We start from the raw sequence: 26,888 nt of genomic DNA, 5'->3' as shown, positions 1-26,888 counted from the left end.
AGCTGCAGAGAAGCTCCGAGCGCTTCTTGTCGTTGAGGAAGCATCCTCCGACACTCAGTGAGGAGATCGTACCTGTATCAGTGCTGAGAGCGAGAGACGAGGGAAGGGAGAGACGAGGGGAGAGAGAAAGACGAGGGGAGAGAGAGAACCGAGGGGAGGGAGAGAAGGGGAGTGAGAGGTGTGGGGAGGGAGGAGGATGGCAGGGGTTATCATGCAGGATTGGGGAGGATTGGGGAGGAGGAGGGGGACAAAGAAGTTTTACCTCGTCATATCGCTCCTCATAAAACTCTGAAGGAATTGTGAGATTGGAGAAGTGAAAGGGAAAAACTGAGAAAAGATGGGCAAATAAGAGATGATGATGATGATGATGATGATGATGATGGTGATGATTACAACGACGACAACGATGACGATGATGATGATAGTGGATGGGAGGAGTTCACCTGGTAGCTGCTGGTGAGGACGAGGACGACGAGCTGGTCGGGGTTGGTTTGCATCTTCTGTATCATCATCTCCCCCATCGTCGATGTTCTATCCAGCACTTCCTGCCCTGCTGATCGAAGAGGCTTCCGCTCCATGTCCTCCTCCTCCTCGCTCGACATGTCGCTCTCATCCTCCGTCCCCCTCTCGTCGTGCACGTGCCTTGTCCTAAGGCTGCAGGAGAGAGCAGAAACGTTCTCCTCTGTCACCGGGATGGCCTTGAAGGAAACGTTGACGGAGTTCCGGCTCGTCTCCGCGTCCTCCGCCCCATCCTCCCTGCCCCGCACGTCCCCATCCTGTCGGTCATAGTCCGAGCCAGACTGCATGATCGCCTGCTCGTCATAGTCGTTGGCAACCACGAGGATCTCGGCAGGATGGATCTCGACGTCTGGACTTGCAGGAGCAGCTGGCGACATGGCGCTGGAGGAAGGCATGGCTACCAGCAACCGCAGCTCGCAATCAAGTCCTTGCTCAAGGGACGAAAGTCGGGAGTCTTACTATCTACTCCCCTTCCCCACTCCTCCTCCTCCTCCTCTCCTCTCCTTTTACTCTTGCCTTCCAGTCCTCTTGTCCTGTCCTGTCCTCTTCCTCCTCCTCCTCCTCCCCTACTATCCTGCACCACCACCTTTCCCCAGTCGCCATCAGGCGGTCGTAGGGTAACCACGAAGATGGACGACCACAGGCTGGCCCCACAGGCGAAAATGCAAAAATGAGCCGGAAAATGAGCGAGGGAACGCGCGTGTGAGGGGAGGAGCACGTGAGGGGGCAGAGGATGTGTGGACTCTGACGCTGCAGCTGATTGCTGGAGGAGGAGGAGGAGGAAGAAGAAGAGGAGGAGGAGCAGGAGCAGGAGCAAGGAGCAAGGAGCAAGGAGCGAGAGGAGCAGGAGCGCACCTGAGGAAAGGGGAGGGAAGGAAGGGAAGGGAGGGGAGAATCGCGGGGTGCATCAAGAGGAGCAAAGGAGCTGGCAGGGAGGAAAGGAGCGGAGATGGACAGAGGTTGGTAGAGCTGAGAAGAGGTGAGAAAGGGGACGGGCAGGACCGAAAAAGCGAGTTTGAGGTGGGGGATCCGCTGAAGGGAAGGTTGAGCGACCAAGGAGAGGCCACTTCAGTGATGCACTGACGAACCTGAAGACCGATCACGAGGAGCGAGGAGGAATAAAGGAGGAGCGAGAAGCGAGAAAAGGAAGAGCGAGGAGAGAAGCGAGGATCTGCGACAAGGCTGTTTCTAGTCCGGAGATGACTAAACGATCATCTAACGACTTGCGAACGGAGGGGGAGGACACAGCGGGCGGTGCCATGGTGGATGGTCAGAGTGGAAGGGAAGCAGCAGAGGCCAGCCCGAGGAAACGTGCGAGGAGTGGGGAGCAGAGAGAGGCGGCGGCTCGGAGAGACCATGCAAATCCCATGGGAGAGATGCCTTCAAGCGACGTGAACGGATGGAAGGAGACGAAGGAGGAGAGCGAGGAGGAAGACGATGAACTGGACGAGGATGAGAAGCTGGAGGAAACGATCTTGCAGCTCTCTGCTTACATCACTGTCGTCGCCTCCCACCTGCTTTCCAACAGCTGAGATGCCGCTGGGAAGCACAACAACATCTCCAGCTCCAGCTCCTTTCCTCGGAGTGACTGCCTTCTTCGAGCAATCGCAAGTACGCGCAGCATGTTAGCGTTCCGAGGATGCGCAACGAACTTTTGAGTTGCGATATCAGAAAGGTAGACCAATAGTGCATGTGGGGATATTGAATCTACAGGAGAGAGATTGAATCTACAGGAGAGAGATTGAATCTACAGGAGAGCCGTTCAATCTACAGGAGAGACGTTCAATCTGCAGGAGAGACGTCGTTCAATCTACACGAGAGACGTAGTTCAATCTACAGGAGAGAGATTGGATCCAAGTCTACAGGAGGGAGATTGAACCTATAAAGAAGAGGGAGATTGAATCTACAGGAGAGAAGTTAAGTCTCACGGTAATGAAACAAGTGTCAAGATGTATCGGAGGCTCAGTACTGTCGATCCATGATGCGTTCAAAAACAGTCACATGGACACAACTTGGCACCGCAAAGACTCGCGGCGACGGAGGGAGATTGACCTTACCCGCTTCCGGCGATGCAGTGGACTAGTAGTACGCCGGGTGAGACGGTCCGGGCATTCGGATTGAACTTCGCCGCTGAACCGTTTCCACCGTGACTGGCACTGACTCAGTCAGCGGCGGCGGCGGTCGGCGGGCGGCCCGGCCGGGGCCGACCGTCACCGCCGTACGTGACGGTGCCAAGCCTGAGGCCGGGCTCAGAGCCTCGCCGCTAGTAGGCCCCGCGGGCCGTACCGTGGCTACCGTACCGTAGGCCCTCAGGCTAGGAGGGGCCCGCCGCCGGCCGCGCGGCGGTTTCCTCGGACTGAGTTCCCGGAGTCACTGAGTCCCGGAAGTTCAACCCGGCGTCCGAAGTCACCAAGTTCACGCCTCGGCTCGGCCCGGCGGCGCCGCGCCGCGCGGCCCGGCCCGGTACCGTCCGGTACGTGACTCACTGAGTCACCGGGCCCGTCACCGGGAGCGGCGCAGTCCGACGGAGTCCGATCACCGGAGCCCGGCCTGGCCACCCCGGCCGGCGGTGGCAGTGCCGCCGCCCGGCCGCCCGCCGCAGGACTCCATGCTCCACCGCCGGGGCCCGGGGCCCGGCCCACCGTCACGGCAGTGATGTCACTGTCACCCGCCGGCGAAGACGTGACTATTCACTCAAAGTTAAGTTAAAAAACTGGTAGTGACCGAAGGTACTGAAAGGGACTGACAGGGATCCCTAGGGTCCCACTCGGAATGCTGACGTTCGATGGGAAAAGGGGGGGGTCATTGTGAGGTATCTAGTGGGTGACGGTAGTAAAGTTATAATTCCGAGGGGTAGAGTGGGGTCAATGAATCACAGGGAGTTACAGATCTATTTTCGGATTCAGCAGGGGTAGTAAGGTTGGGAAAGGGGGTAGAGGTGAGGTACTTTCCTTGTACAGAGGGGGTAGTGGGGTAGTTTGGTGGGGTCCTGAAGACTGGTTCCTTACGGAACGGGGTCCTCAAAAAGTTTGCAATGAAAATGAATTCAATTTTTAAACTTTTTCGCATACCTCACAATCAAATGTTGAAATTTGAATATGCAACATTTTCAAATCGGAACAGCAAAGTTTGTTGGGGGGTAATGTATGCGGCACAAAGGATGGAAAGAACTGGGTGGGTGGGGAGGGGTGAGACTACAGCAGGGGTGGAGAGATGGGAATCAATGGGTACTGCGCTATGAACTAGGGGTACCTGGGTAGGAGTTTGATGTGGGTGGGGTGGTACAGATTCATGGTTTAGACAGAAGAGTGTATGGATGTTTGGAACAATCTACTCGATGCAGGAGGGAGGGAGGGAGGGAGGGAGGGAGGGAGGGAGGGAGGGAGAATGTTTGAGGTAGGCTCTTGTCGAGATAGTCGAGATGATCAACATGACACGTGAAGATTTCCGTCAGTGACGAAAGCAATCTTAAGCATGAAGTTTTGTTCCAAAGAGAAGAAAAGGATTTCTATTTAAACTCGTAGAGGTGGCATATAAACTGCATCGTTGAAATTGAGATCGAGTTTGGAGACGATTCTTGCTATGTTAACATGCTCCCCTTGTATGTGGCTTTTTGAATTGGGGTAATACGATCGGAGCAGCTTTGTTTTGAATACACGAAAGCCGGCAGCATTACCTGTTGACAAGTTGAGGGGAAGGTAGAGATGTTTGCAATAGGTTATGTCAACGTTGTTTTGTTGTTTGATGATGAGGATTATGAACGAAACAATATGTTTCAAGAACAGAAAGGACGGAAGGTAGACCTGCCGGCCTTTGTAACACTGTTTTGGTAGCAGGAATGGGCCAGCGTCGCAATGCCTTGGTGGGTACATCAGGAGTGAACATCAATAAAGTCAGAGCAGGTTGATAGTTGAGACGTTGAAGGTATGCCTTTCTATCTCTATCTCTATCTCTATTATTTGCGTTGTTGTGTCTGCCGGTGTGGATCTTGTTTCATCCTCTCAGTCCTGTGAACTCTTTCCTGTAGCTCTTGAGATCCACGTTGTCGTGAAAGTGAACTTTGACTTGTTCTGTTGGTCAGGCCCATACATCATGCTCTGATATTCAAAGAGGGACCACCATGGCGCATACCGGCATCCTCCAGTCGTTGTTGTTTGTATTCATCTTCGCGTTTCCAGTGCTGTCACTGGATGTTGACCTCAAGTCGACTGACATCTCCAAGGATGCGGCGCAGATGAGACTGAGGCTCAAGTCCGCTCTCAGCAACCAGAACTCGGGGTTGGATGAAGTAGAGCGAATCCTCTCCTCTCCTCTCACCCCAGCCAGCGATCAAGCCTCTCAGAAGCTTTCGCAGAAGCTGCTCGCGCGGCAGCAGCTCTCAACACATGCGACAGTGCAGCAGCTTGTCCAGCATGGCAGGCGCCCCGACAAGACCCTGGCAGTCAACCAGAGACAGGCTGAGCATCCGGCGCAAGAGAAAGGCTCCGAGGAGCCGGAGGGAGGGCTCGGAGTCGTGATGAGGTGGAAGAAGGAAAGCAGGTCCAGGAGCGGCGCTGCTCCTCGTGGAGGCTCAGACCCGTCCATTTCTTTCGGAGTGCCGCAGGAGCTGGGATCGAAGAAGCGAGCAGAGGAGGAGGCGGCCGCGTTTGCTCGGCTGACAGCAGGAGCGCGCGATCCCGAGGCAGAGGCGAAACGAAGGCTGCAAAAGAAAGCAGAGCGAGAGTCGTACGAGAGGGCTACCAACGAGGCGATGATATGGAAAGACATCAAGGCTGCCATGAAGCACGCGACCTCGCACACGGTCCAGATCAACCGGGGCGGGCTGGCGGGGGAGGTCAGTTCGCTCGCCTCCCTCAGCCCAGACAAGGCGGCGAAGGTGCTGGAGAAGATGTCGCAGACTGAAGGCAGCGCTGTGCTCGGGGCCCTCAAGAGCATCGACCCTGAGCAGGTGAAGCTCATCTTGTCGGCTCTTGGAAACCAGCAGCATGCGGATGCGCAGACCATGAAGAAGGTTGCGAGAGGTTCTGCCAAGCGAGACAAAGCTCCGTCGGTCATCGCGACCCTCACAGACTCCAGCGACCTTCCAGCAGGAAACTCCTCTAACACCCCAGGCGCAAACAGCACGTCTGGCGGGGAAGCGGAAAACAGTCAATTTGACATGTCGACGGTTAGACGTTTTGACCCGGGGGAGAGCCTGTCCTTCGTCGAGGTGCAGTCGGAGACTTTCTCCGTCTCCTACGCAGATCGTTCAGTGTTGACAGGCTACGTGTGCAAGGACATAGTCCAGCTCGGGCACTACTATGCCATGACGAGGCTCGGGTGCGCACTTGACTGCAACGATCCGACGTTCAACGGCATCGACGGCATCCTGGGCATGGGCATGCCTGACGCGGCGATCGCCAGCATCCCCACGCCGCTGATCTTCGCCATCTCCAACGACAGGGGGGGGCTAGAGGGCGCCAACTACATCAACGAGCGCCCCATGCACCTGCGAAAGTTCGCGTTCCTGTCAACGGCAGACTCTGGTGAGCTGCAGCTGGGGGGATACGACAGGGCGAGCACGGACGCTGACATGGTGTACGTGCCGACGACTTCGACGACTGAGTACTCGGTGAGAGTTCAGTCGCTGAGCTTCGGAGGGATCGAGCTGCTGGACTGGATCGACAAGTCAGTGGAGCAGGCGCTGCCTGCCATCATGGACACAGGGACCACGTGCCTCGTGATCCCCGACACGCTGCTGGAGGGGAGAGTGAGCGACCGGCCGTACAGCAAGTTTAAGAACATCATGACCAAGGTCAGGGAGGGACAGAGGAGGAGGAGGGGGAGGCTGGAGGGGCGAGGAGGAGCAGATGACATGAAGTGTGACTGGAAGTGGGCCGGAGGAGGAGAGTCCTGAGAAGGGTTTTTTTTTTTTTGTAGGGGGGGGGGGGGGGGAGGAGTTTGGGGAGGAGAGACTGACAAGGGAGGCAGGGGATGTCGTTCTACATTACCATTGATGGCCATCTCTTTGAGATCCCGTACGAGTTCTGGTGGCAGAAGGAGAACAACGCTCCCTGCGTGCAGAAGACTCCCTCCTCCTATGCAGGTCCTCCCCTCCTCCTGCCCTCTCCTTGTACCTTTTTCTTCTCCTCCTGCCCTCTCCTTGTACCTTTTTCTTCTCCTCCTGCCCTCTCCTCCTACCAATCCCTCCTCCTCCTCTCCCAGCATTCCATCTTCGCTTCTTCTCTTCTGATCTTCTCTGTAGGAATTCTTCTTGGCGATGTTGTCTTCCGCTCTCTCGTTGTTGAGTTTGATCTCACAAAACCCAAGGTCAGCTCTACCACTCCCCATCCTCTATCCTCACCTCTTTCCCGTTCTCCCTCCCGCTCCCGCTCCCTCTCCTCCAACCCTCTCCTGCTCCTCCCCCTTCCCTCCTTTATCTGCCTCGTCTTGCTGTCTCCTCTCACTTGGCTCGGCTGCAGGCACCCATGATCGGCATCGCTCCCCGGAATCCGCGTTATGTCCCTATTGCTCCAGGTGCTTCTTCGCTCCTTCCGTCCTCTTCTGCTGTCACTGCGCATCGTCCTCCTCTTCTTCGACTTCCTCTTCCTCCTCCACCTGTACACTCTCTCTCCTCTCTGGATCCCTTCTCCTCTTTTCCTTCCCTCATCCCCTTCCTCCTCTTCTACGCCATCTTTTGGTCTCTCGTGTTACATGGCGTCTTTTCCTCTTCCCTTGTCTGGCTCCTCCTGCAGCCGCTGACGGTATCTCCTGCAGGAGAGCAAGACGAGCTGAAGTTACCGATCGTGAAGCAGCACCGGGGCGAGATCGAGGTGGAGGAGAGCGCCGACGACGCGGCCAGGTTGGAGGAGGAGGAAGAAGAAGAGGAGCGAGAGGAGGGCATTAGTGCGACAGGGAGGATGGGGAAAAGCACAGGGAGGGAGCAGGAGGAGACGAAAGAGGATGTGGCTGAAGCAGCAGCAGGAAAGGAATCGATCACGTTGCGGTGGGGATGAATCGCATGAGAACTCAATACTTCTGCAATGTGTCCGTCGGTTCCCCTAGACAGGTCAGTAGCCTTCAGTTGTTCTAGTCCCTCCCTCCCCTCGCTCCACCTTCCCTCCGTTTCCCCTTGACGTTCCGTCTTGTCTCCTACCTTGCTCCTTTTCCCTTCCTCGCTGTTCCCCTTCCTTCTTGCTCCCTTCTCCTCTCTCCCTTCCTTCCTCCCCCCCCCCCTTTTCTCCCTCCCTCACTTTCTCTCGCTTGCTCACACTCATCGCTACTTCAGAGCTTCACTGTCCTCATCGACACTGGCTCCAGCACCCTCGCCATTTTCGCCAAACTTCCGCCCAATCAGGGAGGGCTGGCGATCTCTAACAGCGAGATCGATGCTCGCCTCAAGGTTCGGGAGGAGGGGGTGGGGGGGGAGGGGGGGATGAAGGGACCTTGGACGGAAGGGGGAGGGGAGAGGGGTCGAGAAGGTGCGAGGGGGGCGGGAGGAGGAGGAGAAGGAGAGGAAAGGAGGAGACAGCCGGCCTCACTCTTGTCGCAGGAGGCCAAGAGACATCTTCTGCGAAGGGACGCGGCGTCGCTGACCCTGCGGATGGGGGAGGAGATCGAGCGGAAGGTGAGAAGGCGAAGAGATGCAGCAACTTGAGCGAGTTTGGATGCGAGAGGAGGAAGAAAGAGAGATAGGACATGAGTAGGAAGCGGGGAAGGAGTTGAGAGGAGGAGGAGGGAACGGATATCTAACGTGTCGCAGGAGGAAAAGAAGCACAAGGAGCACGAGCGGATGGAACGAGAGCGAGAGCTGGACACTGTTGGAGCAACAAACTTCGAGATGAGATGGTGAGAGCAGGAGGAGAGAAAATGCGAGAGAGTTGAGAATGGGGGGAGAAAGATACAAGGAGTGCCGGAGGGAGAACGAGGAGAGGAGAAACACGGTCTGACAGCTCTTTCAGGGCGGATCGATCGCGCAAGGAGGCCATGCAGCTATCGCTTCCCAGCAGCATGGACCGTCAGGGCTCGTCCCTCGAGCTCATGTGGAGCAGGAGAACTCAGCGTCCTCCTCATCAGCAGCAGGTAGTTCCTGTTCCTGCTCCTGTTGCCTCTGCTGACTGAGCGGCAGGATTCGATGCTCCTTCTCGCTGCAGGGGCTGCGAGTTTCGCGCTGCTCCTGCTGGCGCTGCTTGTCCGAGCAGCTCGAGCATCTCGAGCAGCTTCGCTGTAAATAGCTGGAGGCAGTCGAGGCCTCGTGTAGACTAGGAGAGGGCAGAGCAAGGGAGACGAACGTCCTTGTTCTCAGCTCACGCAAGATCAGCAAAAATTCAAAAGTTGACTCCTATCGACTCCTCCTTAGCACCTCTCTCCCTGCTTCCTCCTTCCCATACCCCCCTGTCCTCTCTTCTTCCTCCTCCTCCATGCGCATCTTCTCTTCCTCTCCAGCTCTAGCGAAGCTTCGAGTTCAGCAGCGAGTCCTCGATCGCGTTCGCACGTGCAAACTCAGCCCTGCAGCAGCTCAGGTCGAGTCCAGCTGGGGTTCAGCTCACCTCATGTAGGATCGTTTGCTCTTCTTCCCCGCGAGTGACACGTCAGCAGCATACATCGCCTTCCTCGCCCAGTCGCCCTTAGCCTTCCTGTGCTTGCTCGAGACGTGGTACTTGGTCGCTAGCCGCACGATAGACTTCATCTTCCTCTGCCATGAGGACGTTAATTGAAGCAGAGAGAAGGCAAGGGGAGGACCAAGAGGATGGAAATGATGATGAGGTTGGAAAGAAGGAGGGTGAAGGAAAGGAAGAATTTGGAGGAGGAGTAGCAGAAGGAGGAGGAGGGTCGAAGACGTTCAAAGGAGCTAAGGGGGAAAGTAATATGTCGCTTCTTCACCTTGGCCTCCTCAGCTTTCTTCTCCGCGGCCTCCTTGCGCAGTTTCTCTCGAGTGACGTCCTGCTCCGAGATCACAGGCTTTGCCTGCCCCTCATTCAGCATCCCAATCGCTCCTCCTCCCATGGCTCCTCCTGTCCTCCCTTCACCTCCTTCCCATTCTCCCATGATTCCCCACTGCCTCCACTCTCTCTGTCCTCCGTACACGAAGCTGCAGACCTCTGCTCTCTGTTCATACCCCCGCTTCCCCTCCGGCCTCATCCTGTTCTCCCTCTTCTTACTCACCCTCGACCCTGTTTGACTGTCGAGATACTTGACGAGGTTCATCTCCCCCTTCTTGTCCAGCAGCTGCGAGGGAGTGAGAGGAGGGAGGAGCAGAGGCGACGCTCGTACATCGTCTCCGTGCGACTTGTGATGAGCAGCCGAATGCTTCTAGCACAAAGTCAAAGAAAAGGAGGGGGAGGGGAGAGAAGCGAACAGGAGGCAGGGAGAGGTAGAAGGAAGGAGGGAGGAGAGCGAGGAGGAGTCCGATCAAGGAATACGGAAGAGGAGGGGGAGGGTATCAGGGAGGAGGAGGAGGAGAAGGAGGAGGAAACATGGAAGGGGAGGGAGGAGGAGAGAGAAGCGTGAAACGAATTCTTGAAGTACCTTGACTGGTGGATGTGCGACTGCAGTATGCTTGACGCTCTGCTTCTCATGTCAGTGTCGGCTGCACAGCATGGGAGGCAGTGCAAGAATCACCTTCTTACTGCTCACGTCCGAGGCGCTGATGATGAACTTGAGTTCGGCCTGAAGTTTCTTCTGCTGCTCTGCCTTCTTCATGTCCTTCAACTTCTGAAGGGAAACAATCAGAAGAGACGCATTTGCAAGTAGCGCCTTAGTTGCACATAACACCATCATCATCATCATCGTCGTCGTCGTCATCGTCATCGTCATCATCATCATAATCGTCGTCATCATCTCCATCCAATCTCACTGAGACTTCTCCTACCTGGATCTTCTTCGCCTGAACAGCAGCTGTCTTCTTAGTCTCCGTCTTGACCTTCTGCCGGTCCTCCTTCTGCTCCTTGAGGGCATCCTGAGAGACGTCAGGGACTGAGGCTCCGGCATGCTGCCTCCTCCACCTGGTATAGCTTCGCGTCCGAGAGAGACTCGTGCCGGGTAGGCATTGCGCTCGCGCTCCTCTTCTTCAGCTGCTGCTTCATGCTCGCGGCTTCCTTGCGCGCCTGCTGAAACTTCAGAGCCCTGAAGGCCCTGACTAGATGAGGAAGGGGGGGAGAAGGGCAGAGAAGAACGAGGAGGAAGAGTGAGACGGTAAGGGGGGAAAGGAAAGCTCCTGCTCAGACACCTAGGGAGCGGAGTGGGAAGTGAAATAATCAACAAAAAGGCTGGGACAGAACCACCACTGGAGCTCGTTTCCTCTGAGATCACAGCACCAGAACCTCTCCTGTTGCTCTACACCCTTCTCTCCCTTTCAGCCTGTGCATGCGCTCAACCGCGCCCTGTCACCCTGCCCTAGCTTACATGAAGGCAAGACAAACACTTCTTTGTGGTCGATTCAGGTCCCACCAAGCGTGTGAAAGGGGCAAGGAAGGAATGGAGGGGTGGGAGGGGAAATGGAGGGGGTCCTAAGTGCCTGGATGAGGGGTACCTTGATCTCGTCTCGCTGCTGCGCCTTCACAGCCTGACGAAGCAGGGCAGCATCGGACAGGTGCTTATGATGATGAACGCCCTCGTCGTGATCGATCTTCTCCCGCATGTCTCTCTTCGCCTTCTCCTCCTCCTTGAGCTTCTTCGCATGATCTCGTCGCTGTGATGCGAGGGCGGTCTCAAAGAGGTTCCCCGAGGACACAAGCACGTCCTGACGGCTCTCCATGGGGTGGATGCGGACCAAGGCAACCGCGGTCACGATGAGCAGCGCTGCTGTCGAGAGCAGCGCGAACCATGGTGATCGCTTGCGAGAGGAGGAGGAGGAGGAGGAGGACGCGGGGCTCAGAGCTGCGCGCGCAGGAAGCGCCGCCAGCGGCATAGCCATGCCAGCCATGCTGTCTCTTCGCCTGTAACGAATGCAAGGGCATGTAACGGTCAAATCTTGATGTAACGGCTCGTAACGACTTGCCAAAGAAAAACGGATTCCCAAATAGCAATTCAACCTGGTAGCTGAAAGAAATTGAAATTTTTCTTGTTGTTTTCAAAGATAAAGAATATTTTTTAGCATTGCTGGTCCCAGGATTGCTTGGGCCCGAACAGGATGCGCTATGAGAGTGACGAAGGAAAAAAAAAGAGCGAAAAAAGAAACACAAAGTGACTACTAGGAAGACAAGGAATAGAAGAAGAGTGACGAGACAGAGCGAAGCGATCGCTGTGTTAGACGATAGAGCTGTATGAAGGTGCGATGTGACAGCTCTGCCCTAGGACATGTACATGACATTGTAACTGGGTTGTTCACCACATGAACTTCAGAAAGCTCCTGCTTCTGCTCTTTACGACGAGATCAACTGCTGATGTGCTATGATATCTTGCTTTCAAAAACATGTGAAGAGAAGGTTTATGAGCCTGACTTCACGAAGCGCCCTAGTCTCCCACCCACCTGACTGTAAAATTCTTTGCAGGGCATTCCGTGGAGGGGATGGGCGGCTCCATCAACGAGATGGCTGTCTGCCTCGTCCTCTGCATGCTCTCAGTGTTGAACCTTGAGCAAGTTGATGGGCTGGTGATGCTTGTCCTGTCTTCCTCTCCTGCTCGCTAACTTGCCGATAGAACCAGAGCCGAGCAACGTCAAATCATGCAAACAAAAACATTCTTTTGGTCCATCCACCATATCCTTGAGCATAGACTAACACGCGTGTCTTGCAGGGGAGAAAAGCGCAGAAGCGAAACATAACCATCGTTCATGAGCGCCTTGGGAAGCGGTAAGAGGGAGGAGAGATGTGGCGGGGGGGAGGGGAAGACGAAGTGTGAAGGGGAGGAGAAGACGAAGGAGGAAGGAGCTCAAGAAGAGAGCTCTCAGATGGGACGACGTGCCAGAGAGTGAGATTGATGATGTGCTCAAAGACGATGGACCCAGACAGCTCAAGGTCTCTACCTCCACTCCCTGCTTCCTTTCTCCTCCTATCACCTGCACTTCCTCCGCTTCTTCCCCTATTTCTTCTCTCCGTGTTCGCCTCTGACGCCTTTCTCCCTTGTTGTCCACCTCCTCGACCTCAGTATGCCATGATCGTCCTGGCGAGTGTGGCGGGGACCGTGATTCTAGGAGGAGCGGGGGCAGTGGCGTGCTGTTGGCACAACAGGTGCTGCTCCTCCTGCTCCTTCTACTCCTTTCTCCTTTCCTTATCTTATCACTTGCTCGGCAGAGAGAGGGGCTTCAATCGAGCATCTTCAAAGTTCCAACAGGTTAAAACTCTCAATCAAGCACTGCTGTGGTCGATATCGCAGCTGTCGTCGATATCCCTTTTCATCCTCCACGTCTTTGCCGTCCAATGCCTCCTGCTCCTCCTGTAGTTCTAGAACACAAGAGTAGAGCTGTAGTTAGAGCACAAGTAGAGCAGTGGTCTACTTGTGCTCTAACTACAGCTCTACTCACAACCACTGCTCTACTTGATGCTCTACTTGTTCTCCTCCCGTTCTTGTCAAACTCGCTTGCTCCTCTGCTGATGGATTTCAACTCGCAGGATGGGAAGGATCCTTACAAGGGGCAAGGGGCGAAGTGGCTCCAGCAGCCTGTGTGATAAATAATTCAAACACCAAACGTTTTCGTCCTGTCTCTTCCTCTTCCTTCTCCTTTTCCTTCTCCTTCTCCTTCTCCTGCTCCTGCTCCTGCTCCTGCACACGTCACTTGGGGTTCCACATGCTGGGACACTCGCGATTATCCTTGATGGTGAAATTTGCCTGCCCGAACTTCTGCTTTCCTGTCGAGGACAGTGAGAAGAACAATGAAGAGTCACAATGGGAGAATGCCGCCCAAGGAAGGAGAGAAGGAGAAGGAGAAAGAAGCGTACTAGTGTTCTTCTGCCGTGTTGATTCCTTCTTCTTGTCAAATATCTCCTTTCGTGACAAGGCCGGGGCATCCGTTGGGGCTGTCGGAGGAGCCTCGACCGGCTTGTCTTCGCTCTCTTCCCGCTTCTTGTTTGAGCCACTGAGTGCAAGTCGTAAGTTTCACGTGATCACCACACACCTCAACGACCTCGCAGGCTCCGCAACTTTTCCATCCTCCAGCTCCTCCTCTTTCTCCTGCTCCTCCCTAGCCGCGAGGAACGAGGTCGTGGCGTTGGAAAGCGCGTCGAGAGGGTTCGGAAGCAGCCTGCGTTTCTTCTGCGCTGATTCAGCCTCCTCAAGATCCTTCGAAGTTTCTGACGCATCCCTCCCCTCTCCTCTATCCTTGTTCTCCGTCTCCTCTTCTTCTTCCTTGTCGTCATCGTCGTCGTCCTGTTGCCATGCTGGAGGAGGCTGGAACTCCTGCCCCTCCTCCATTTCCATGCTCGCACCGTCCGAGTCGCTCGAATACTCTGCAAAGCCTTCCATCGCCCCCTGACATCTCCTCGTTATGACAACATAGAGCAGCAACATGCGGTTTGAAGACGCAATAGGAGATCGGACTCGACTGAATTCAAGCAATCTTCACAAGAAGTTTCCAACAACAAAAAAAACGGGATGATAGCTGTTCCAGATTCAAATCCGCCCCTCTTTTTTCCTAGCAGCCACGATTCTTCCTTTAATTCTCCTTTCCTTCTCTTTGTTCCACTCAGGCACGTATGATGTATTCCTATCCTTCCCCACTGTACCACCCCTCGTCCTCTTGACTTTCAACCGACTGTTCATTGGCATGTCCCATATATAAGGTGAGCGCCTATCTGACCCCCCTACATCTTCTCATCATTACTTTTCACAGCCAACCCTCGTAATCCTTTGCCGTTTTGTGTTCTTCCGCTGCTGACTGACTGAAAACCGCATCCAAGAGATTCCTCTCGTATCTCAGTCACACATCCAAGCTTCGTCCTCAGTTCTCTACTTGGATTCTTCGCTTGCCCCTGACTTCTTCTCTCTTCTACCTCTCCTTCTCCCTTCTCTTCACCACCTTACTGCTCGCCTCTAGCTACCATCAGCGATGTCACAGCGCCGCCATACACCACACACCCCGCCATCTAGATAGCATTTAGTCTTTCAGTTTCTGCAAAGACCTATAAAAGTCCGGTGACCGGGCCCAGGACCGGGCCCGGAAGCTGGATGTGAGTGAGGGCGATGAGTTACAGAGGAACTTTCGGCTCTGTACCCTACCCCCTTAGCACCCTCAACTTTTAGTTAAAGGATGGGGTAGAGGTCAACTGCTCCAGCAAACTGAAATCGAAAAGGAGTGATCTCGCAATTTACAAAATATTGTTAGCCAGCTAATTTGATTTGTACACGGTCCTAGCAACCTTCCTAGACCTATTCATAGAGAAAACCGTAAGTAGGTACATAGGGGTCAGATCTGCGGTCTTAGCCTTCGGTACGCTGGGGTCATAGGAAAACTTTTTGGGGCTGTATCAGAACGAGAAGATTCGGTTTGAGAAAGTGGGCCTCATCTCTAAAATCGTTTTAGAGGGCTGCCCGGAGGCCCAGGAGGTGAAAAGAATACATTCTGATACAGAAGGAGCTTGAAAAGTTTACTTCTCACTCTTACAAGGGATCTTTGAATCTTGAGGCCCCAGGAAGATAAAAAAATTAAGATCACAGGGGTGGGGGTGGTATTTTGATTCAGAACGACTATCTTAATAGATTAGCAAAATAACAAGAGGCAGGAAAGAGACTTCTTGTAGTGTCTAGTGATAGGGCCAGATTGATGGTACGTCACTGAAGGAGGGTGGGCGCTCTATTCATCATTTTGCGCTCTATTCTTTTTGTTTAGTCCATAGATGTGAGGGTTGCAAATTATTGGGTCAACATTCCACTATTCCTAAAACAGATGTATGTTATGTATGTAGGTTTGTGATTCAGTACTCTTTGTGAATTATCATAAAATGTAATCTGTTCCTGAGATGTATCAAGAATTGAAGTTAAAAATAATTGTCTGACATTTATATATTTTATGGACGAATTGATTGCATTCCATATTTTACAAGAGTAAAATTCACGACCTGTTGACCACCAACGTCAGAAAGTTCTCTAAATTCTCTTTTTAAAAAACAAGCCCACCCGACCCAAACTTGTCTAACCACCCCTCTCCCCGACACTCGACCCTCACCCCCTTCATTCATAATAGTACCCGTCATTTCAAGGTAAACTACCCCCATCAAGAGAACCCAACACCCTCCCCCTACCCCCCCTTCGCGTATTATTTTCCTCCTCCTCTACCTCCCCTGACTCCGCCCCCCTGCTGTTTCCCTCTCCAAACTCCATCCTTATTCCTCGTTGCCTCCCCGCCGCCTACCACCCTCCTCCTCCTCCTCCTCCTTCACCACACACTTACGTACACCCCTCATCAGCACCGCTTGTCTTCCTCTTCTCTCCTCTCCCTCAGGGCATTCTTACTCCATAAAAGTATCCGAGCTGCGGTGTTGCAGCACGAAACTTTTGAAACAGGATTCGACGATCCGTAAGTTGCGGTTCAACTTGCTCGCGCTTTCACCGACTAGCTTCGTCCACCTAGATGTCTGTGCTGAGCAGGCAGCTTAGCTGAGCCTCTTTCGCTAAGTTTGCCTACCATCAACCTTTGGGCCTTCAAGGAACAAGATTGAATTCTAGTCCACTCGATTTGGAATACTTGTCAAAAGTCACTGAGTTGAGGAGATCTTGAGCTTGTACTGTCGAGTCTTCTTACCTGATGCCTTTGACTCGACGATTTGCCACGGAGCTGTCCTATGAATGGCAGACTCACTGCATCTGCTATAAAGACCTGCAACGCGAAGCTGAAAATCTGGTTGGAGACTATGATGAAGAGTTAGAGATGGTGTTCAAGTTCCATCTCACAGTTGCTATAGAGCAGGCCAACAACTTCTACCTCACCAAGGAGACACATGTCAAAGAATGCCTTGAGGATGTGAGCAAGGCCGTAGATGCTGTGGCCGAGGTTCATTTGGAGAGGGAGGCAAAGCACTTGCCCCCGGCCATGGGACGAGGATACACCAAGATGCTCGGCAAGAGCCCGACAACAAGCACCGATCATCTCTGGGCTGCAATTCACTTTGAGGATGATCGGAGCATGTCGGAAGAGGATCTCGACTTCGTGCGAGATTTCTTCGAGATTTGGAAGTCGGGCTGCAAGGAGAAGAAGGGAGTGATAACCCTCTCCGACTTTGTCAACGACTGCTTCATGAGCCGGCTGGAGGAAGGAGCTCTGCAGACGGCGCTCAGAGAATGGCTGCAGCTCCTCACCTACATTGACTCCATCCGTAACTTCGCTATCCTCAACTCTGCCGCTGCAGTGAAGCTGCTCCAGCGGCACTCGTCGCAGGCTACATGCGATGAGGTCATGGCGGTAGTGTCGACGCTTCCGATGTTTCACATGTCGGAGCTCTACTCGGTGATCACAGAGATGGAGCTGCTGGCAGAGCGTCTCCAGTACTGCTTGTCCCCTTCGTCGCACGTTGAGGTCCCGACCACCTGGTCGCCTCATATCTGCCCCTTCTGTACTCACACGGTTACCAACGCCGTCATCTTGCAAGGAGGAAGAATCTGCTGCTGGGCTTGTGCGCTCAAGAATTCGTCCAATGCCATCGTGTACTGTCCAATCACGTTTCGCCAGACGGATCTGCGGCAGATCAAGTTGGAGAGGGTGAGTACTGATACTTCAGGCTTCGTTTGTGATCTTATTTCTGCAGGTTCTTGCAACATTCTTGAGGAGATTCTTTCCAGAGTCTCTAAAATCCGTTCCTGCTGCGCTTCTGGGCCATGAAGAGAAGGTGGAGGTCAGTCATCAACAGTGAATGGGCTCGCAGTGTGGTTGAATGAGAACACAGGAAGAGGAGGAGACAGTTCATGGAATCTTGTCTATGATGAAGGCTAGGAAGAAGAAGGAGGAACCTCGTCCTCGACCACACACAGCTCGTAGGAGGTATGGACCTTTCACTGTGTTGTCCTGCCGCCGCCCGGCTTATGCTTCGTCCCAGCCGTCGCCAGCAGTCGAGCTCCTACTCTTCGAGCTTGGATTTGACTAAACTTGATCAGGTAAATTCCTCGCACTCTTTCTTGCGGAACGTGTGACCTGAGCATGCAGGATGTTACTGTCATCTTGAAGAAGATACACGACGACGACTCTTCCAGGGGTTATTCCCCGCCCAGGTGCCTCCTTCACTGCCGCTCCTCCTGCATGCCTGACGATCGTTCTTGTGCAGGCGGGATCGTGCCATATCTCTTCCATGCGAGCCATCGTCCCTCAGTATCGACTCGCCAAGAAACCTCCGCGGCTTTCCCTTGGAGACCTCAGAATTCAACCCACATTTCGTCCCCGATCCCAAGTACTCGATGAGGAAAACATTTAACAAGAAGCATGGGGGACAGGCTTGCAGGTATGTTGATCTATGAAAGGTTGATTGGGTGCTGACTAACATGCAGGGACTTGGCGAGCCTCGTGGTCAGCACATGATATGACATGTACTCTAGACACCTTTCTCACGAATCTCGAACTCGTGTACTGTATATTCTTTTGCTTTAACAATTTAGTTTCCAACAAAACTTTTGAATTTGTTTTCCTTTTGTGCTATGTTCACAACAGGTTTACTTGAGATACATTGCTACTCTGTAATAGCGAGCAATGCATCAGTATTACAGCGAATAGCGTGCAATGAATCAATATTCGATCCTCTTTCGACTTCAAAGCTAATAAGGTTAAGTTCCAACAATGTTCAATGGCCAAGGAGGTTGCAGGCAAAGACATGTACACACACAGGTTTCATCACCAAACCCCCATGATTCATAAGAGAGGCGGACTGTGACTGATGCGTCACCAATTTGGCCTGAAGTGTTCTCCAAGATACCTGATGGTGACCTGAAGTGAATTCTTCTCGATTGTCTGATTGTCCTTCAGATGTATCTCTTCCTCTTTCGCATCTTCTCATTGCATCAACGTTGCCTGCCAGCACCTCTGTCACCACTCAACCCACTCACCCCTCTCTGGGACGCACAACTTTTGATCACAACACTAATGTATTAACAACTGTATTTACATCTCATCTATGGAAACAACGCCGCGCCGTCCTGTTGGTCGGCTGCATGGCTGTACTGATTACTGAACACGCTGGCTGGGCCTTTAGATATTCACTTGTCCCATTGCAGAACGCAAGCCGCTGTTGTGAGCATACTTGCTGCATCCGCTCTCTTCGCTCTCAAGAAAGTCGGACGTTGATGCCATGGCCGTGTCGAGAGTGCATGACAAGTCAAACCTCCATCGGCTGTCCCTGCCCGTGGGTGAGGGATACCGCTGAAGGCGCGAAACGCGCTCCTTGCTCGGGGTACATGTTGGGGAGTATGAGTCTTGACGGAGAAGCTGTCTTCCTCGCAGAGGAAAATCTTCCGAATGGTAAGAAGATCCCATACATGAAACGATAGCGAAGGAAATGAGAACGAAGAGGATCAACTGGAGCCTTTGGTACATCTTGCAGAAAGGGTACTTGAGAATTTGGAAGAAAGAAGGAAAGTATGGAGGAGGAAGGAGACTGGAGGAACGAAGAGAGTCTGAGGAGGATGAATAGAGTGGCGGAGAAGCTCAAGGATAGACGGCAGCAGGAGGAGGAAGAGATACGGACAGACGAAGATGTCAGGCAAAAACTGCGATGGTGGCGAAATGTTTCGACGGGGAATATATAGGCAACCACCCCACCCTCCCAGATATGTACCCCTACCCCCAAACAAATTCTTTTTGGTACCGGTTATCTCTATAATATTTTCACCCTACCCCACTGGGGGCCCCTTTCCTGCTGACCAATGTTGTAAACAACTTTGACCCGGTCAAATTCAGTTTACTACAGGCCCCTGGTCATCAGGGGACAAGGGACTCCACCCTACCCCCAGCCTACCCCCAGGCAACCGACATCCCTGATTTGACCCTCTCAGGGGGTCGTCGGAAGTCTCCACTGACCCGGTCCCGGCCCCATTTTTTTTCGTCGTCGAGGGGGTGGAACTAAATGACCTAATTTTGGTAGATATTCTCCCAAATTGTTCCACCCGTCATTTCCCCACAGAAGTACCCCTTCGTATCCCTTTCAATCAAACATTTATCGCTTCCCCGGAAGTTGACCATCAGTTAACTGGTGAAAGGGGGGTAGGGTGGTCAGAAATTGGGCTACTTTAGATAGCAGTTGGAGGTCGGATTTTTAGAAGGGTACTCAAAGTGGATCAAACCACCGAGGGAGCTTTTCAATTTCGTACCATGGCAAAGCAAGCATTATTCTCAATTGTAACTATAGCAAATAATTGCAAGGTGCACACCTTTATCGTTTCATTCTGCTTCAAAAACTTTGACCCCCTCAAGAGTACCCCTTCTACGGCCTCGACACCCCTACCAAATTTGGAGTACCCCTACACATTAGCTACTTCCATACAGGCTCCGAAAGGTCACATCGGGATATGGGGACAAGAAGGGCTACATGTTACCATAGGTGTACTTCTACCCCTGGTATCCCCTTTTTCCACCCGGGTCATCTCAGCCCCTTAACGGACAAATGTACCCAAATTGGAAACTTGCTGTACCCCCACCCCCTTCAAGAGCACTCCTGGCTGGCCTTGATGTGGAGAAGCATTCCCCTTCTTTGGACGCATTGGACCACCCCACCTGTGCAAGAAGCTACAACTGTTCCATTGTACCCCTCTCGAAGATATTTCCAGACTAACTTTGGGATTTTCCAAAGTTTGATCAGTTATGATTCAGATGTACCCTATAAGACCTCAACAAATGGACCCCTCCAAGAAAATTTTGCAAAACATTTGCCTTGATTCCATGAAATTATTCGATGTACCCCCTGTTATAACACATTGACTACCCCACTTCTTCCCATGGTCGCATTAGGAGTTAAAGATAGAGCAGCTCCGTTGCGACCTTTACACCGTGGAGTCTATTTCAGAGTACTGTTTTTCACTTTGAAAATTACAGATGATTTGGTTGAAAATTTGGTTTCAATTCCCAAGGCCATGGGAGTGCCATGGCGAACACAGGATTCCATTTTGACCACTTTGACTATTTTGACTATTTTGATCACCGTTGGACCTCCTTGAAACGGAACAGACCTGCCTCACTGAAATCACTGACAGAGATGCCGGCCCCGTCCGAGCCGGCTCTATTTGATACCGGATTTATCTGGTACTGAGTTTTACTTAATAAAATTGTACGGATTTCCATGAAGATTTAGTACTCAAAGATTTAAGCTAAAAAAAATGTGCCAGCCCGCACAAACCGTACTGGAAGATGCAAGTTGATGATGCTCTATGGAATGAGGATGAGGGAGGAAACAACTTAGATTGAAGAGAAAGGAAGCGAAAACAACAGTAGATGGAAGCAAACATTGTTCTGAAACAAAACACAAAAGAATGTACTAGAACAAGTCTTGAGTTAGGATCTTTAATTTTGAAACCATGGCCATCGACCTCAGTAGCAGCTGCAACTTTTTCTCTTCTACTGCAGTTGATCCTGAGCGACAATAAGAGACATGAAAGCTGGGAAAACCTTTGAGTGTTTGTTTCACAGCCAGCCAAAGGAAATAAGAATGCAAGATTCATCGGACGTGAAGGACATCAATCCAAGTGAGAAAAAAAGGCTTTTGTTAACCATGGAACAGGATGGATGCTGATGACTGACATGAAAGTTGGCTGCCGAGGCAGGGTCGCTGACAGTCCTGGGACGAGAGCAGGAGGTCGACTCTCAAGTCAGCGAGGAGCTGAAGAAGCTCTCGGTAGTGCCCGTGAGAGGGAGAAAGAGACAGACAGACAGACAGACAGACAGAGGAGATGGGGGCGGGGAGAGAGGGGAGGAGAGGCTACGAGCTGACTGACTTTGCGACTCGAGGTGGAGGAGAGAGGGGGGCCAACCCCTCCAGTAGCAAAGCTCGTGCCCACACATGAGCGAGGACAGCAGGTGAGGAAGATCGAGGAGGCGAGTGAAGCTAAAAGAAGCTGCGCGATCGACTGAATCGCTCTCTCTCTCTGTCTGACAGGCAGGATTACCAGCTGCCTCCGGGAGGAAGAGATCCGGGAGAAGACCAGTGCATGACAGTCGGAGCGATGCCGCTCGGTCCACTAGCGATTCTGCATCGCAGGATCCAACCATCCCAGCCTCGTCTACCCGCTCCAAACGAGACCACAAACAAGAGAGACAACAACGAATCTTGTCCGCACTCCTCGACAAGCCGGAGCTGTCGGATGCTCTCGAGCCCTTTGACAACATCTCACCGGGGGACACGTGGGAGAACGTGAGGGGCAAGGTGAAGTATGAGGACGTGGTGAAGGTCGGCAAGGCTTTGATGAAGGAGGCGGAGCTGATAGCCGGAGACTTCAAGACGCTGATGAGGAGCAAGCAAGTCGAGAAGCTCCTCGGGACCTCAGTGGAGAGGCCGACGGACGTGAAGGACTTCGAGCGGAAGATCATCGCGAGGTGGGGGGCGGACGACAAGACATCAAGGCCCTACAAGATCTGGACTGGGACCGTAAAAAAAATGCAGCACTGCTTCTTGTCTCGGCTAGAGCGATACTTGAATGAGTTCTCACCGACCGAGAAGCGACAGGCTGACCTGATAGTCGCCATGGCGTACCTGTCGACTTTCAACTGGTGCTTGACGAGCAAGCGGGGGAAGCCTTTCGAACGGTATGCTCTGCCATCGGATCAGCCTGAAGCTTCCCAGCAGCTGTCAGCTACCGTCAGTGACGTTGATGCCGAAATAGATCTGAAGGCACCGTACAGATGAAGGCATAGGCCCAGTGCAAGTTGCCTACACTGCGTACAGCCTAGTACGGTCAGCGGGCTGCCCGCCAGCTCCAAAGGTAGCCCGGATCCCGGGCGGCCGCGCCCGACCGCCGCTCGGACCGTACCGTGTATCATAGTATATGTCAACTTAGCCTTACTCTGGCAGCCTGTGACTTGCCGGGTATCGGACCGTGTATGTATGGGCTGTGCGGCAGTGTCACTGACCGGGTCAAGCCTCCTCAGAGTCTACTCCAGGCTCAGGCTATGATGATTGTCCTCATCACTGGTTGTAACTTAACTTTGAGCCTCGTAACTTAACTTTGTGCAACTTAACTTTGAGACCTCCTTGTCGTGTACCTTGGCCTTCCCATCTGACTGACAACATGACGTCAACACGCATCCTGTCAGATTAGACTCGTGCAAGTATGCAAGCATGAGCATACCCCGACTCTTTATAATCGGTTCGAGTCGCTCGTCGAACGTCACTGAAACAGTGAGGACTGCTTCCCTGTTACGGTGTGCTCAATGAGGACAATGGTACTAAAGTTTTGCGAATGATATCGTTTACTTAACACATGGTTACATACAGCACGTTTTCACAGTAACATACATAGGTTAAAGAAAAAGCAGAGGTAAAGCGGAAATTCGAACGGGCAAACGTCGCTGCTGTCTGAGAATCAGTTTGTCAAGCTATGCAGATTCTAGTGAATTGCTCTTTGGAAGGCGTGTATTGGAACCGCAAATCCTAAATGGAAGACCCAGACATCGCGGGCATTCGCTTGAAGTGACGAAGTTCATGCAATAAAAGACATCATAATTTACCGTTTCATGTTGTTGATGTTCTACATGACAGCATCAGGCATACTACATGAGAGAATCATGCAATATATGTGATGCTGGAACCTCATACAAGTGCAGCATGACCTTTACATACGCATTCGATCTTCATTCTGTCCCGCATTGCGGCGCATGTCTACTTTTAACTTTGAGTAAAGTTTGCCCGATCCGATCTTTTGACCCTTAGTCAAGGTTAACTAAAGTGGGCACACGCATCAGCCTTGGCTTCGGGTACCCCTACTGCTAGAGGTGGGAGATTTGCAAGGGTGCTAGGAGAGGGGGTATGAATAACCTAAAAAGAAGGGGTAAAAAAGAGATGGAATCTAATTGATGGTGGGTAGGGTGGTCTACTGGGAAATGAGGTAGCGGGGCTCAATGGTCGCCGGCTCTTCGTAGGAAGGCAAAGAGGAGGCTGTGGGAACGTGGCTGATGCTGGTGGAAGGGAGGAGAGAAGAAGCAGGCAAGGTAGCAATGAAGGAGATGATCTGAGATAGTCCTCACAAAGAGAACACACTAGAGCATCTTCTCAAGTATAAGCCTTACACAAAGCTTATGCTCATGCTCATGCTCATGCTCATGCTATTCATTTGTAGAGACTGTGAGAGACATGTTCCATCTACCATGAAAGACACATGTTACTTTGTTCCATCTATCTATCAATAATCAATCTCTCAGGTACGCTCAACAGAGTGAGATGCGAGGTACTGGACGTGTCAAGGCTCTCTGCATAGGAGCTGATGCCTACACGCATATCGCGCCATTGGTTGAGGCTGTGAAAGATGCGCGTAGAATGCATAGGGAGCTGGAAGACAGCTCGGGCTGCTCCTCCTCCTTCCTCGCCAACCCGACGACGAGACAGTCCATGTTAGACATGCTTTCCTCTCTCGCCATGGACTGCCAGACCAAGCGACCGGAGCTGATGCTAGTGTTCTATGCCGGGCATGCTATACAGCTGAGCTCGGGTGAGATCGCAATGCTGACATGCGATGTCGTGAGGCCGGAGGTGTCAGAGGAGACACGAGGGAGCAGGGTGACCGTCGGAGACGTGCTGAGCGCCATGGCTGCGGGGGCAGAGAACGTGGAGGCGCTACCTCCTCTGATCGTCATCATAGACGCGTGTAGAGACGAGGTGCAAGGGAGGGAGAGAATCGAATCAGAGATAACCAACAGGACTAGGAGCATGAAGGTTTCGTTATTCCTGTCATGCAGCAGAGGTCAGAGAGCAGATGATGAGTCAGCATTCCTCAGGGACCTTCTGGACAAGGAGGATGGGATGTTCGCGCGGAACATGAGGCTAAAGCAGGCCATCCAGCATGCTATGCTTGAAAGTCGCCGCAGAGAGCAGGTGGCAGTATCGTTCTGCACAGAGCTTATCCCGGAGGACTTGTGTATCAGGCCGGAACCGACGGTCCTAAGAGACATCCAGCAGATACAACAAGGAGCGAGGAGGGTCGCGGAGAGCTCGAGGAGGCTGGAAGATCCAACAGCAGGGCCGACAAGCCCGGGTCCTGCAGCAGAGGTCGTAGCTGGATACAGCCCTGCAGCAGCTGGGACAGGAGCAGACGCGTTTCGAAGCAGCATCCTAGGCCTACTGCAGGAGAGTCTTGGCAGCCTGCTAGAAGAGAGTCCGCGGTGGCGGGTGTGCTCGATGTTTGTGCTGGTGTTCCTGAGGTACGAGGGGACGAGGTACGGGACTCAAGTGACTCGCAGATACTACCAGACGCGATCGAAGAAGAGGCTTGGTCCTGACCTCATCAGGGCTGTCAACGGTCATATGAGCAGGAACGAGATCCGGTCGGAGGAGCTAGAGCAGTGGGTACAAGAGACCTACGGGACGTCGACCAGGAGCAAGACGGCGGTAGCAGCGATCGACTTTGCCGTACGCGAGGAGATCAGGAGGTCGCTCTCGCACATGCCCGAGGAAGCGAGGTCAGAGCTTCGCTTGTGGGAGGAGGACGTGCGGCTTCGAGACTTCTACGAGGGCGACATGACGGAGGAGGCGGCGCTGAACGAAGCAGAGGGGTACCTCAAGAACAAGATGACGGCAGATCAGGACGGGAGGCTGAGCCCTCTGCTCGCAGTGCACGTGCTGTCGCGGGTGGTCGAGACCGGCAGCTTCGTAACGTTTCTGAAGATGACGAGGCTCAGCTGCGCCTGCTTGTCCGTGGCGCTGGCTAAGAGAGTGAGGGTGGCTGGACAAGGATAGTGAGGAGCAGGAGGAGGGGGAGGAGGAGGAGGGCAGGTTTCGAACGTGGGTGAGCAGCAGTGGGTGGGTGTTTGGCAGTCATGAGCACGGGGAGCTGGAGGAGCGACTTGAGAAGGAGGAGGCGGAGCAGCTCCGAGCTCTACTGGCAGGCGTAGGAGGAGACGAGGAGGGTTTTGTGGCGATGAGCAAACTAGAGGGAGGAGGTGAGAGCCGATGCTGATGAGGGAGGATGCTGATGACTGACGTCAACGTTGGCTGCTGGGGCAGGGGCGCTGACAGTCTGGGGACGAGAGCAGGAGGTCGACTCTCAAGTCGGCGAGGAGCTGAAGAAGCTCTCGGTAGTGCCCGTGAGGGAGAGTGAGAGAGACAGAGAGAGAGGACGAGAGGCTGCGAGCTGACTGACTTGCGACTCGAGGTGAAGGAGAGCGGGGGGCCAACCCCTCCAGCACCAAACTACGTAACCCCACATAAGCGAGGACAGCAGATGGCGGGAGGGTCGGCGGGATGGGGGAAGCAGCCCCTGAGGGTGATCGAGGAGGCGAGTGAAGCTGAAAGCAGCTAGGCGATGAAGTTGACTGACTTGCTCTCTCCTGCAGTCAAGACCGCCAGCCGCCTCCGAGTTCACCAGAATGTCATGAGGTGGAAATCGCCTTGGAGACCCTGATGACAGTCGGAGCGATGCCGCTCAGTCTGTTGCTAGGAGCGAGTCAGCTCTTTCGCAAGCCTCTACTGCCTCGGTCTCTTCGGCTTTTGCTCGAGAGAGACATCAACGAATCTTGTCCGCACTCCTCGACAAGCCGGAGCTGTCGGATGCTCTCGAGCCCTTTGACAACATCTCACCGGGGGACACGTGGGAGAACGTGAGGGGCAAGGTGAAGTATGAGGACGTGGTGAGGGTCGGCAAGGCTTTGATGAAGGAGGCGGAGCTGATAGCCGGAGACTTCAAGACGCTGATGAGGAGCAAGCAAGTCGAGAAGCTCCTCGGGACCTCAGTGGAGAGGCCGACGGACGTGAAGGACTTCGAGCGGAAGATCAACGCGAGGTGGGGGCCGGGGGACATTGAACGAGGCCCCTACAAGATCTGGGCGAAGATCAGCAATAGGCCGGAGTGCTTCTTGTCTCGGCTAGAGCGATACTTGAATGAGTTCTTGTCGACCGAGGAGCGACAGGCTGACCTGATAGTCGCCATGGCGTACCTGTCGACTTTCAACTGGTGCTTGACGAGCAAGCCTGGGAAGCCTATCGAGTATGCTCTGCCTTCGGATCAGAAAGCTTCCTAGCAGCTGTCAGCTACCGTCAGTACTATGATCTTTGATCAGGATTGTCAGAGCTTCGCTTGTGCGAGGGTACCGTGACTGCTGACACTGCTCCTCCCGAGTCCCATTGAAATAAGCTCCTTTCAAATAAAATACTCCCCCTACAAACGAGGAAGGGAGTCTGTCGCTGTATGCCCCCGCCATGCTCCACACATCCATCAACTCCTCCCCCTTTCCTCCTGTTCATACCTCCCCCTCCCTCCTCCTCGACTCGCACACCGTCGCCTCCCTCCTCTCAGACTCCGAGCTGAACCTCGCTCCCCTCAAAGTCCTCCTCGGCTCGTCA

The 26,888-nt window shown here is 53.4% G+C and overlaps 10 protein-coding genes across 10 annotated transcripts in view; 6 read left to right on the top strand and 4 right to left on the bottom strand.

The window, feature by feature from the left end:
- Window positions 1–914, bottom strand: part of GUITHDRAFT_117489 (hypothetical protein) — a gene marked incomplete at both ends in the record, with an annotated part of 1,843 nt that extends 929 nt beyond the window's left edge. The window contains 2 exons of the mRNA XM_005823303.1: window positions 263–288; window positions 444–914. Coding sequence (XP_005823360.1) covers window positions 263–288; window positions 444–914 — 497 coding nt within the window. The remainder of the gene's footprint in view (window positions 1–262; window positions 289–443) is intronic.
- An 804-nt stretch (window positions 915–1,718) lies between these two features.
- GUITHDRAFT_117488 (hypothetical protein) lies at window positions 1,719–2,051 on the top strand (the record flags this gene model as incomplete). The annotated part of the gene is made up of 1 exon (XM_005823302.1): window positions 1,719–2,051. The coding sequence occupies one exon, from the start codon at window positions 1,719–1,721 to the stop codon at window positions 2,049–2,051; it is 333 nt and encodes a 110-aa protein (XP_005823359.1).
- Window positions 2,052–4,639: 2,588 nt separating this feature from the next.
- GUITHDRAFT_145834 (aspartic endopeptidase, secreted) lies at window positions 4,640–8,728 on the top strand (the record flags this gene model as incomplete). The annotated part of the gene is made up of 11 exons (XM_005823301.1): window positions 4,640–6,313; window positions 6,490–6,604; window positions 6,764–6,828; window positions 6,981–7,035; window positions 7,276–7,360; window positions 7,483–7,567; window positions 7,787–7,900; window positions 8,051–8,125; window positions 8,261–8,346; window positions 8,460–8,580; window positions 8,627–8,728. 11 exons carry the CDS (start codon window positions 4,640–4,642, stop codon window positions 8,726–8,728), a joined length of 2,577 nt encoding a protein of 858 aa, XP_005823358.1.
- A 217-nt stretch (window positions 8,729–8,945) lies between these two features.
- Window positions 8,946–11,422, bottom strand: GUITHDRAFT_117486 (hypothetical protein; the record flags this gene model as incomplete). Its single annotated transcript, XM_005823300.1, has 10 exons — window positions 8,946–9,006; window positions 9,048–9,193; window positions 9,382–9,465; window positions 9,664–9,726; window positions 9,772–9,810; window positions 10,027–10,065; window positions 10,120–10,212; window positions 10,370–10,456; window positions 10,503–10,604; window positions 11,030–11,422. 10 exons carry the CDS (start codon window positions 11,420–11,422, stop codon window positions 8,946–8,948), a joined length of 1,107 nt encoding a protein of 368 aa, XP_005823357.1.
- A 1,787-nt stretch (window positions 11,423–13,209) lies between these two features.
- On the bottom strand, window positions 13,210–13,944 carry GUITHDRAFT_117485 (hypothetical protein; the record flags this gene model as incomplete). The annotated part of the gene is made up of 3 exons (XM_005823299.1): window positions 13,210–13,286; window positions 13,377–13,513; window positions 13,553–13,944. The coding sequence occupies 3 exons, from the start codon at window positions 13,942–13,944 to the stop codon at window positions 13,210–13,212; spliced, it is 606 nt and encodes a 201-aa protein (XP_005823356.1).
- Window positions 13,945–16,177: 2,233 nt separating this feature from the next.
- On the top strand, window positions 16,178–16,543 carry GUITHDRAFT_155266 (hypothetical protein; the record flags this gene model as incomplete). The annotated part of the gene is made up of 1 exon (XM_005823298.1): window positions 16,178–16,543. A coding segment is annotated over one exon (366 nt), but the record flags the coding sequence as incomplete, so codon positions are not given.
- A 668-nt stretch (window positions 16,544–17,211) lies between these two features.
- Window positions 17,212–18,039, bottom strand: GUITHDRAFT_155265 (hypothetical protein). Its single transcript, XM_005823297.1, has 2 exons — window positions 17,311–18,039; window positions 17,212–17,259 (listed from the first exon to the last, which is right to left on the bottom strand). Exon 1 carries the CDS (start codon window positions 17,901–17,903, stop codon window positions 17,580–17,582), a length of 324 nt encoding a protein of 107 aa, XP_005823354.1. The 5' UTR covers window positions 17,904–18,039; the 3' UTR covers window positions 17,212–17,259; window positions 17,311–17,579.
- Window positions 18,040–18,483: 444 nt separating this feature from the next.
- Window positions 18,484–19,126, top strand: GUITHDRAFT_155264 (hypothetical protein). The gene has a single exon (XM_005823296.1). It carries the CDS (start codon window positions 18,697–18,699, stop codon window positions 18,898–18,900), a length of 204 nt encoding a protein of 67 aa, XP_005823353.1. The 5' UTR covers window positions 18,484–18,696; the 3' UTR covers window positions 18,901–19,126.
- A 1,867-nt stretch (window positions 19,127–20,993) lies between these two features.
- On the top strand, window positions 20,994–22,244 carry GUITHDRAFT_117483 (hypothetical protein; the record flags this gene model as incomplete). The annotated part of the gene is made up of 3 exons (XM_005823295.1): window positions 20,994–21,087; window positions 21,166–21,245; window positions 21,600–22,244. The coding sequence occupies 3 exons, from the start codon at window positions 20,994–20,996 to the stop codon at window positions 22,242–22,244; spliced, it is 819 nt and encodes a 272-aa protein (XP_005823352.1).
- Window positions 22,245–23,774: 1,530 nt separating this feature from the next.
- On the top strand, window positions 23,775–26,566 carry GUITHDRAFT_117482 (hypothetical protein; the record flags this gene model as incomplete). Its single annotated transcript, XM_005823294.1, has 5 exons — window positions 23,775–25,285; window positions 25,365–25,489; window positions 25,554–25,643; window positions 25,883–25,925; window positions 25,987–26,566. 5 exons carry the CDS (start codon window positions 23,775–23,777, stop codon window positions 26,564–26,566), a joined length of 2,349 nt encoding a protein of 782 aa, XP_005823351.1.
- Window positions 26,567–26,888: the final 322 nt, after the last annotated feature.

Source organism: Guillardia theta (genome assembly GCF_000315625.1).
Source record: "Guillardia theta CCMP2712 unplaced genomic scaffold GUITHscaffold_111, whole genome shotgun sequence".
In the NCBI taxonomy this organism is placed as follows: domain Eukaryota; class Cryptophyceae; order Pyrenomonadales; family Geminigeraceae; genus Guillardia; species Guillardia theta.
The sequence above is the reverse complement of the archived record's forward strand: the minus strand, read 5'-3'. Positions and strand labels throughout refer to the sequence as shown.

What these genes read in the sequence shown, in the direction of transcription:
- GUITHDRAFT_155264 (XM_005823296.1), top strand. Translation starts at nt 18,697, where the DNA reads ATGCCATGGCCGTGTCGAGAGTGCATGACAAGTCAAACCTCCATCGGC.
- GUITHDRAFT_155265 (XM_005823297.1), bottom strand. Translation starts at nt 17,903, where the DNA reads ATGTTAGTCAGCACCCAATCAACCTTTCATAGATCAACATACCTGCAA.